General features: G+C 34.8%; 1 protein-coding gene across 1 annotated transcript in view; it reads left to right on the top strand.

The window, feature by feature from the left end:
- The window catches only part of LOC106872255 (apoptosis-inducing factor 3), a 115,028-nt gene that overhangs the window by 90,850 nt on the left and 12,211 nt on the right, over positions 1-11,967 (top strand). Inside the window, exons 14-17 of the mRNA XM_052966188.1 lie at positions 1,882-2,012; positions 5,905-6,020; positions 8,473-8,608; positions 10,815-10,891. Of these exons, the coding sequence (XP_052822148.1) occupies positions 1,882-2,012; positions 5,905-6,020; positions 8,473-8,608; positions 10,815-10,891 (460 nt within the window). The remainder of the gene's footprint in view (positions 1-1,881; positions 2,013-5,904; positions 6,021-8,472; positions 8,609-10,814; positions 10,892-11,967) is intronic.

The following is an 11,967-nucleotide window of genomic DNA, read 5'->3' as shown; positions in this document are numbered from 1 at the left end:
AAAAATGTGCTTTTTATAGTAGTCTGACCTTAGAGTCCCTCATGGCGTGAGGCGTTATCGTATAGTAATGCCCTTATATAAATATAAATATATATTTCGGGAATAAATGATGGATTTTTTCCCTTATGAGGTTTTTTCATGCTAGCTACTTGATAAATTCTTGTAAAAGAATTCGTCCTATTATTGAATTTATATATATATATATGTATATATATATGCATGTGTGTGTCTTTGTGTGTGTGTTTATCACTCCTCCACCACTTGCCAAGTGGCAACCTAGCAGTTTGGCAAAAGAGACCGATAGAATAAGTACCAGACTTGAAAAAAAAAAAAAAGTGTAAGTACTGGTGTCAATTTATTCAACTAAAACACTTCAAGGTGATGCCCCAGCATGGCCATAGTCCAGTGACTTAAACAAGTAAAAGGTAAAAGGCATAATTTTTGATAATGCTATCCAATTGTTTGGTGATTTTATTTGTAGACGCATATAAATTTGTGATGATATAGGTTGGAGGAAATTGCTTTGTTTGTGCACTTTCAGCATGCTGTATGTATGTGTGTGTGTACATGTACTTGATACAGGGTATTCCCTTTTGATGATGGAAAAATAAGCAGTTCCTGTTTGTTAATTTATCACATTTAATTAGTTTGTTTAGTTTGATTTTTGATTAGTTGATTATTATCTTGCTGGATCTCTATTTATAATTATGACTGAGGCAAATCATGTTACTTTTGTCACTTTTATGCCACCTATCCATTCATCTTCTATTCTTGGGTGAGTCAGTGGGATGGAATCCTCTCACATTTCTGCCTTAAGATCCTATCAGAAGCAACCATCTTTAGACTTTCTTACTGGATTCCCAAGCATGATCAACTGAGACTGGATATTATCCAAACATCTCACTTTTGGCCTACTTCTAAGTTTCCCGCCAGTTGGCTCAGTTTGAAGAATCCATCTTGCAATTCTTTTCTACAACATTCTAATCACATGTCTACAGTACTGAAGCTGTGATCTCTCAATGTGGAGCTGTGACCTCTCAATACACATAAAATTGAAGAATCTGATGAATTTCTAAAGATTTTTAGAAGAAACTCATGTTGAAAGCTTGTTCACCAATGTTCTAGTAGCAAAAAAACAAAAGAAATTACATTAGATACTGTATATAAAGTCAAAAATAATTCCCTCTCCCCTCCTCTGCTTTCTAGCTATCTCGTAATCGATGCTTACCTAGAGAAAGCAATTGAAAGCTAGTCTAGTAAAGACCCAAGATGACATCCTAAAAAAATGACATACAATACATAGATATAGTTGTCTAGTAAGAAGCAAGCTTCTTACTAGACACATGGTTCTAGGATTTGGCAGACAGAAATTGAAAGAGACCCGTCATATTGTGTCTTTGTGTTTGTTCCTCACCACTGCTTGACAAGTGGTATTGATTTGTTTATATCCCTGTAACTTAGTGGTTCAGCAAAAAGGAGACCAATGAAATAAGTACCAAGTTTTAAAAAAAAATAAATAGTGGGGTCACTTAGACTAAAAAGTCTTCAAGGTGGTGCCCCAGCATGGCCACAGTTTAATGACTGAAACAGGTAAAAGACAGAAGACAATTCCAGTTAAGTTACTAAAGAAGAGATTTTAGCATTCTTTATTAAAGATATTGTCAGGATTCAGTGTGTCAGAACTTTTGTAATCATTTGTAAATGTATGCAATCGTATTTCTGTAATACAGGACATATATGCACCTGTGTGTATCTTCATTAGTTATTTAGTACCAGTCTGACCTGAACTATTAGAAGGTATGTAGTCACTTTTCTTTGACTATTGTCATATATAAAATTATCAGATAATTTAATGCTTGCTCACTTTTGATTTCCCTTCAGTCCAAGATCATTAGAGATTCCTGGAAATGATTTGCAGAATGTTTGTTTCCTAAGAACTCCAAGTGAAGCTAATTATATTGCAACAGAGAGCAAAAGGAAGAATGTTGTAATTATTGGATCATCTTTTATTGGTAAACACTAGTTTCTTTCTTCATGCTTCTTTTTTCTTATATATTTGTGTGTGTATGTGCACACATGCAAATTATGTTGTGTCCTCATACAACTTCATTGTCTTGCAATGTCTAGCTTGTATTTTCCAGTGGATTATGTGGGTAACTCCAATTCTCTGAACAACCGAAGACCTTTAACAAGAACATGTTAATGATGTGGTTGTTTCACATGTAACTTTTTCAGATCTAAGAAGTCATAAACTGATGGATTATTCAAATAAGAAACCTCTCTGTTAGAAATGAGAGGAAATGTTATAAATATGAAACTAGAAGACTTGATGTTGTGGTCTTTTTTGTGGGTAAAAATTATACAATATAATTTCATGAATGAAAGAGAGCTTTTAATGGTAACATTGTTATTGAAATTAATGAATGAGATAGTATGAATTGGGAGTAGTGTTAATTCTTTTGGAAGTTTTGAATGGAAATAAGTGGTAACCAAAAAGTCTAAAGAACAGGTTTTGTTTTAGTGATATAAGATGCAAGACACTGTTCTATAGTAAGGTAGAGTGTGAAGTTTATTAATAAACAGTATTAAAAATAAACCTTTAATTTGAGATTACCTCATATAAAGCAGGGTTTGGTGTGATTCTTCTTCCTATCATTTCAGAGTCCTTAATTGCTACTTGATTATAAAGATGTTAGAAAATATGGTGAACATTTTCATTGAAGAAAGAAGTCAATACCTAACTAGAACTATTCATAATAGCAGTTATCAGAAAGTATATGAAAGATAATGGGAAATTTAAAGTTGTTGTTTAGCCAGGAATCTCTGGTTTAGCATTCTCATCTTGACTACTTTGTCTTGTTCATTAGGCTTAGTGTATTTAATGCTACATTATCCAATGTATTCTTTCTTTGTTAATTTGGTAGGTGCATTTTGAGGGAAATCTGGCTACTATTTCTTGCATTTTGAAGGACTATATAGAGGATCCAGCTTTGGCTTGATTAATGATGTGCAACTAATATATGAATACATGGAATTATTGGGTTGGTAAAAAAGTTTGTAGCGTTTTTCAATTGGTGATGTTTAATCATGTGATCTGTTTTATCACATGACAGAAACATATGACATATATATATTTTCTGAAAGAGGAGATCTCAACACATTTTTTTATTTGAATTTTGTGTGGATTATTAACTTCTACTGTTCTTATGAAATTGAAAATGAAAGAAATGAAATACATTTTCGTCAGTTAATGCTCTTTTATTTCCGGAAAGGCAAAAATGCTGCACAAATAACAAAGAAAATATGTGCTGTTTACAAAGACGGTGTCATAGCTGAAAGTACTGTTTGTAAGTGGTTCGCTTGGTTTAGAACTGAAAATTTTGATCTGGAAGATTGTGAATGTTCCAACAGGCTTACAGTCAGGACTTTAATAAAAATAATCCATGTCAGACTACGCAAGACAACATGGAGATTCTCCATATATCTCATGTGAATTGGATTATTTACATTACATGAAAAAAGGTCTTGGGGAAAACAAAATGAACCACCTTCAATCTCAACAAAAGCTGGTTTGTTTCTGAAGAAGGTGATGCTCTACATCTGGTGGGACTAGAAGGGCATTGTGTATTATTTCCACAAAATCAGATGTTAAATTCAAACTATTATTGTTCCCAATTAGACCGATTAAAGGAGGTGATTGATGAAAAACATCCAGAATTGGGCAACTGGACAATGCTAGACTGCAACCAGACATCAGAACAATGCTAAACTGCACATTTCTTTGCCGACTAGGCAGAAATTGGTACAGCTTGTGTGGGATGTCCTAACCCACCCACCTGACCTTGCGCTTTTAGATTTTCATTTATTTCAATCCCTGCAAAATTCTCTTAATAGAAAGAACTTCGATTCTTTAAAAGGGTATAAAAACTACTTATACCAGTTCATGACCCAGAATTTTCTGGAAGGATGAGATCATGAAGCTGCCTCAAATATTGTGAAAGGTAGTGGAACAAAATAGGAAATATGTGGTTGAGTAAAGGTATGTACAACTATCTAAATATTGCTAATAAATTTTACTTAAAATACGCTACAAACTTTTTTACCACCCCAACAGAAGTGGTTAATAAAGCATTATTGATGAATCAGAGAAAGAAAGAGAAATGAATCCTAGCAACGGACTATTGGAGGATGGTGGATTAAATGCACTCAATAGATTTTGTAGATAAAATGAAATCAGTGATCAAACATTGTTACAGGGGATTAATTTTAAGTGTAATCTACTCCAGTAGTTTTACATAGAAACCACATTTTTTTAAATGTTTTATATGAGCATTGGTTCCACTAGCCCTGTAATCAGGATGTATGGTCTAAATGTTAAGTTCACCTTCCTGAAGCCATATATCCATAGGTTATTAAGTAGCAATCAAAGATTGGCACCTGAAATTTGAAGTGTTGTCAGAGACTTAAGCATTCTGTTGAGCAACATGTTCTCTAAGTTCAACAGACATAGATGCACTATAATAATTCTTTCTACTATAGGCACAAGGCCTGAAATTTTGTGGAGTGGAGGTTAATTGATTACATCGACCCCACAACTCCACTGGTATTTATTTTATTGACCCTGAAAGGATGAAAGGCAAAGTCAACCTTATGGAATTTGAAGCCAGAATGTAAAGAGCCGCAAGAAGTACTACAAAGCATTTCTGTGTAACAGCTAATAGTTTTGCCCACTTAATAATAATGGCTTCAAATTTTGGCACAAGGCCAGCAATTTTAGGGTAAGGGGTAAGTCGATTACATTGACCCAGTGTTCAACTGGTACTTATTTTATTGACTCTGCAAGGCAAAGTCAACCACAGCAGCATTTCAACTCAGAACGTAAAGCCAGAAGAAATGTTGCTTATTATTTTGTCTGGCAAGGTAACAATCGTGCTTGCTTGCTGCCATAATAATATGATGCAGTACCAGGCACTGGCTCTCATGGCTTCTGATCTTAACTGATTGAAAGTGTTATCATGTACATGTTTTGTTTTAGTATAAGAGATGGACTACAGGAAATATTCTGCTCAATACCACAGATTTGCTTGTCAGCTGTTTGACCATAACTGTTGAGCATGTCCCTTGGTGACTGATGATATGTGCATCTCTGATCATGAGCAGAAGTAGTGGGGGAGCTTCATAGCCTTGTGTTGAGAGAAATTCTTTTGGGTTTGAATAAAACACCTCTGGAAACATGGGTGTTTCATTTTAACATCTTTAAACAAATCTTATTCAAGGACCTTTTAAGCTGGATGAGCTACTTGTCCTGAAAAAAAATCTAACTGGGCCCCACCTGCAAGGTCATACACTGCTAATCTTGATATGAAATCACCAAGTCATGCACATATGGTTGTGATGCATGTGCCTGATGTTCCCTTATCAGACGAGTAGTTGTGATGGGTATATTGGGCTTTGTATATTTGTACCCCAGTGTCACTTTGATGGCATGCACTGCTCTTTCACTCAATAATAATAATAAATGAGTGTAATCTGATAACCTAGATTATAGTTTGCATCAATGTAGTAATCCAGCAAAAAAATATCCTGATGAAAGAATAAAATTTCGTAGTATTTATTTTTACACTGTAAGGAAGAAATGAACAGAGAGTTTAATGTACATTTCCTCCTTACAGCATAATACTAAGAATTATATACACACACATCTTTTCGTTTTTTTTTTCTCTCTCTCTTCCTTTGTTCCTTTTTCACTTAATTTCATCATAATTGTTTGAGACTAAAGATTGCTTGTTTAGCCCAATTGATTCAAGCATATTATAGTTGTATTTTCAAAAGAAATTTTTAAAAAGTGCCCCACCCATTCCACACTTAATTACTAATTGGCTGTTTTTGGTTTCTTCCCACTAGGTATGGAAGTCGCTGCTGCAATTTTGGAGCAAGCCAAGTCTGTCACTGTGATCTGTCTAGAAAATTTACCATTCAAGACTGTTTTGGGGAATCATTTGGCTGAAAAAATACTGCAAGTATGTCATCCTTGTATTTGTTGTTATTGTAATCATTATCATCTTCATCATCTGAGATGCAATGTGTTGATGTGTGTGTATGTGTAGGATCCTAGGTATGACTTCAAGCTACATCTTGTAGTGAGACTCGTTTGAGAGTTCCAGGGTTTTGAAGAGTCTGGAACCACCTCTTAGTCTCTATTGTTCTCAGGTTTACTTTGACCTGGAGTAGTAGCACCTGTCAAGGTGCTATGGTTAATTAGCATATCAGGGCTTGCCTACTTATGCATATGAAGACTGGATTTGGCTCACTCTGTTGAAGAAACCTTCATGGCTCAACAGAGGGGAAAGTGGCTGCAGTAATGCATTGTGGAGTGCAGAGAGCAAGATGAGGCAAGCAAGACAACTTGGTCATCCACTACATCCATCTCTTTCCCCAAGTATCTTCACCTGGTCTTGCCATTGGATCAAAGATGGTCACAGATGAGAGTGAAGTTGGTGGTGTGCAATGCTTCATTTCAAATTAAGTCACCGCACAAGTCATCAGTCATCTTTAAAGATGACTAGATAAGCTTCCTCACTCAGATAAACATGATGTTTAGGAAAAGGTCCCATAGAATAATAACACAAAAGCTCATTGAGTTACATTCATCACTGGCTTTTGATCACAGCCAGAAGTGTTTTAATTCATATCTATTAATAATACTTGCACAAAAGGTCATGCCTGTAATTAACTTGCCACATAAAAATCTCCAGCTTCATCTCCATGCAGAAGGTGATGGGAAATCATTCTAGTATATTTTTGTCAAACACTGACATCATTGCAAGCTATATACACCAGATATGTAAGCATCAACAGCAGTGAAGAATTGACCAGTATTTTGTTTGTTTGCAGTTTTGAGCTCAATTTATTCTGTAAAAATACCTACCTGTAATGGATCAGCATCCTATCCAGTAGTCAGTTAAGGCTAAATGCTCTAGAAACTGGAGCTGAACAATGGTATTACACATCTTTGTAAATTGGCGAGGGTTAGTTTAATTCCTAAGTTAACCATTTCTTTTCATTCCAGTTAGGATGGTAGATAAAAAAACTGCAATTGTTTTGATATATATGAGAGTGTATATGTTTTATTTGGTTGTAACAGTTGACACCTTTCTGGCAGTGTCTTCTTCATATCTCAATAGATATGTAGCAGGAATATTAGCAGAGTCCCAACATCAACTCAATGCATATGAATTGAACCTGAATCACTGTGTTCAAACAGAAACCAAATGTAAATACCAAAACAGGGTTTTGACATCAGCAAGCAGCTAGCCATTCACATCTTTGGTTGTCACATTAAGAACTTGTTTTTATCAGGAGCTGGGTTGACCAGCAAGAACACAATCAATCCAGCAAAGGCTTAACTTGTTAGAATCTCAGAAGTAAATAACACTGGAATGACATTAACAATTTTGTCTTTGATGCCCTTTCTTTGACAGACCATTACGTGCATGTGTATGCAGATCATTTGTTTGGTAACTGATACAGCTAAAGTCAACTTCCTGCAGGAACTTATACCACTCACTTCAGCTATGAGATTCAGTGACTTCGACAATCCTCTATCATTACTGATGCAAACATCTTGCCCAGACACTCACAAATTGATTCTTTTAGTGCAAATATATCTTTTCAGTGATTGTTGCAACAACAGTATTTTTCTGTGAATAATTAAATATTTTTGTATTTGAACTACACACAGATTTTTATTCTGTCAACAAACCAAATAGTCTGATGTTACAGATATGATTAGAGAAAAACTTACTATTTTAAGAGGCCATATTGAAGTGAGAAGAAAACCTGGAAAGAAATTAACAAACAGGAACATATAATGAAAAAAACGAACCAAATATGAAGTTCCAGTCTTTGGCAATATGCAGTGGTATTAATACTAATTAAGGTACATACATGTATGGATATGTTGTGTGTGGTGTGACAAGACTTGGTGGCAGTTTATATGCATATTTATTGCTACAGTTGTACAGGGCTTCATGAAAACAGACAGTGTCAAATTATCAAAATCATATTTACAGGTGTTGAAATCTTAATGACTAACTGACAGGCACATTGCTGCAAAAACATATGGTATTGATTCTTCACCATCTCCGAGTTGGTAATTGACTGTGAAAAAAGCTATTTGGAAAATCACACTGGTTTGAGTATGTAGCTGTGAAAACAGCTTTTGAGAGCAGAATTTATCTAGGACTGAGCAAAGAGAGTCTGAATTTTCTCTGAAATATTGCACCTAAATCAGCTTCTTATAAAGCAGGAATTTTTCAGAATTATCATGTGAACACTTGACCCTCGTTGGTTGAAAATGAGATGTGCATACATGATAGAGGTAATGAATTACATGCAACTAAACATGAAAACAAAAATGAAATCAACTGCCATAAATATATGAAGTTTCTTTGCATAATGTTTCTTTCACAGTTACATATAGATAAAGGTGTGAAATTCCAGTTCAACACCTCAGCAGCAGAACTTAAAGGAAAGGATGGCAAGTTGGTATCTGTTGTTTTAGCCAATGGTGAGGAACTACCAGCTGATGTTTGTGTTGTTGGAATTGGTAACTATTCATTAATATTCTTTATCGTTACAGTTTTGTACTTATTTTAACATACTGAAGGAAGATAAGCTTTGTCTAGCTGTCAGAACATGATCCACTGTAGGGCTTATTGTTTTTTTTTTTACTCTTTTTGAAACTACAGTGAACTGTTTCTTTGAAATTTTTGGTTGTACCCAGCCTATCTTGAAACCAGTTTTAAATAATATTTCTTTCGTTTATGAACTCTCTCTCTTTCTATCTCTCTCTCTCTCTCTCTATCTCTCTCTCTCTCTCTCTCTCTCTCTCATACATCTTGTTCTACTTTTTAAAGATCACTTTTATTCATCTATTCGCTCTTACCAAAACAGTTCTCTATCTTCTCAAAGTCTATACTAGGCATTCTAATCTCACTTGCCACTTCTGAGATAAAAAAAATCCCGCACTTCCTCAGGAGTATGTGTTGCTGCTACTGTATGAGAAGCTCCTTGAATTGACTTTTTTGCTGACTAACTCCTCAAAAATAGCCATCACTTGAGTCTTTTATTATATGTAAATAGAGTAGATAGCAAGATAGGTGTACAATGCTGTTAGCAGCAGAATATGGCAGAGTGCAGTATGATCCTCCAGACTAGATTATAACATGGCATATCCAAAGTAGTTGACCTATGAATTGGTGTTAAATAATTACTTGGTTATATGTGTGTATCCATGCAAAGCTGACCCAAGTGGATGGTCCGTCTTCAGCATTTACCCATACTATTTCTAATATTGTAATACCATTCTTGTCTGAAATACAGAGATATACATACAGCTCAACATAGTTAATATGAAATTTATAATAGAAAGGAAGTCATAGAATCAGCGGCTCATTTGATAGTGAAGATGCTCTGTCTTTCTGTGTTCATGGATTTAGATCAGCAAAACAGTTATTTTGATATATCATCATAGAAGTACTATCATTAATAACACTGAGGAAACTCTGAGTTTCTTGTTAAGAGAATTCTAAATACTTAAGCCTAATGCTTTAGTATTTATATATAGTAACTCTCAGGTATATATTTGATGGTTAAGCCATTCTCCATCATCTGTTGTGGTCTTATTCAATCTGTCTTGAATGCTTTTAATTGTAAGTTTACTTAATCAGAGCCAACTCAGGACTGAATAGCAATAGATCTACAAGACCAGTCAAAACAAGGATCCAGTGATTTATAGATGCTTCCCTCAATTTTATACATATGGCTTTTTTGAGACATGTTTTTGGAAAAAGTGCATCTTATATGTCATTAAATCTTAGAACCTCAGTTCAAGTGCAATGTGACAATTCTACATTGCACTCAATACTATAAACCACTGCATGTCAATGTGCAATGAGGTCCTGAACTAGATGAGAACATGGTATATTTAGAGTATTGGTTCTGTGAACTTCACCATGTAGTTAGACTGATAACATTCATGGCATAATAACTCTTCCCATCACTATTGGCCAACTATTGAACTCTGTCCTGCCTTTGACGACACTCAAGTATCGCAGTAGCAATATTTATTTCATGGAGTTCCTCAATCAGTTACAAACATGATCAATGTTGAGTTGAGGTAAGTTCTTTGTAAACTGAGGTTCTAAAATTCTATGGCATATAAGATGCACTTTTTTCCAAAAAAGCTATATGTATAAAATTGAGGGAAGCATCTGTAAATCACAGGATCCCTGTTTTGCTTGCTCTTGTAGATCTATTGTTATTTAGCTCGTATTTGGCCCTGAGTAAACCTATGATTAAAAGCATTCAAGACAGATTCAGTAGGACCACAACAGATGGAGAATGGCTTAACTATCAGATATATGTCTGAGAGATACTATATATAAATACTAAAGCGTTAGGCAAAAGTATTTAGAGTTCTGTTGACGAGAAATTCAGTTTCCTAATGTTATTAACGATAGTACTTATATGATGATACATCAAATATCTGTTTTGTTGATCCATCCATCTTTTATGCCATCAAATAATGTAAGAACTTCATTTTGCTTACATTGCTAATATTTTTGAGAAAGTATGGCTTTCACGGTCTTATGATATCTGGTGATCTGAACCTATAAAAAACAAAAGCATTCTTTACTAGACTGCTCTATCCCCCCCCCCCCAAGGATAACACTCAAATTAATATTTAAATTGTACCCATTCAAATTTTTCTTGTTGCTTGAATTTTTTTCTCTTTTTGTTTTCTTTAAAAGGAGTTACACCAGCAACAGCATATCTCGAAGGTACACCTTTGCAAAAAAATTCATATGGGTTCGTTTGTGTTAATGAAGTAAGTTAATTAAAAACATTAGTGAATATTTTAAAAAGTAATTATTGAGAAAAAAAAAATCTGTCACTACATATTTGTTTTTCGTATTGAAAAATTGGTGCAAGTGCTATGTACAAACTGTAGCAAAGTTCATCCTTCTCCAGGGTATTGACTATTGTCAGAAATCACTGGTAAAATGTAATCGTAGATTGCTAGGACCTTACCAGGGTTGATAACATACCTGTTATTGGGTTGATTCAGTCTGATTTTTGCCAGAATTAAAAATCACAGTAAACAAACAATAAATATATTGGTGGATTGGCAGAATTTTATTGTCAGGCAAAATGCCTTGTAGCATTTGTTCTGGCTCTTTACATTCTGTGTTCAAATCCCACTGAGATCAACTTTGTTTAAGCAGCCCTGTTGGCATGAAAAGCAAAGTACCAATTAAGGACTTGTCAATGATATTGTCTACTGCTACCCTCAAAATTGCTGGCCCTGTGCCTAAATCAGAAACCTTTCATATTATGATTATTGTTAGTATTATTAGTTTGATGTAATTAACAAATCTCCTATTACTAAAATTGCAGGCCATTGTGACTAAACTTGAAACCATTATTATTATCATTAGGGTGGCAAGCTGGCAGAATCATTAGCACACTGGGCAAAATGCTTAGCAGTATTTCGACGAACTTTACATTCTGAGTTCAAATGCCACCAGGGTCGACTTTGCCTTTCATCCTTCCAGAGTCAGTGTAATCAACACATTCCCTTCCACTAAACTGCCGTCCTTGTGACAAAATTTGAAACTATTATTATTATTATTATTAGTAGTTGTAGTAGTAGTAGTAGTAGTAGTAGTAGTAGTAGTAAGGTGGCAAATTGACAGAATCATTAGTGCACTGGGCAAAATGCTTAGCAGCATTTCATCCACCTTTACATTAGGAGTTCAAATTCCGCCAAAGTTGACTTTGCTTTTCATCCTTTTGGGGGTCAATAAACTAAGTACCAGTTATGCACTGGTGTTGATGTAATCTACTATCACCCTCCCACAAATTTCAGGCCTTGTACCTATAGTAAAAAGGATTATTACCTCC

The sequence above is a fragment of the Octopus bimaculoides genome, chromosome 1 (assembly GCF_001194135.2).
Source record: "Octopus bimaculoides isolate UCB-OBI-ISO-001 chromosome 1, ASM119413v2, whole genome shotgun sequence".
NCBI classification, from domain to species: domain Eukaryota; kingdom Metazoa; phylum Mollusca; class Cephalopoda; order Octopoda; family Octopodidae; genus Octopus; species Octopus bimaculoides.
This window is presented reverse-complemented; position numbering and strand designations above follow the sequence as displayed.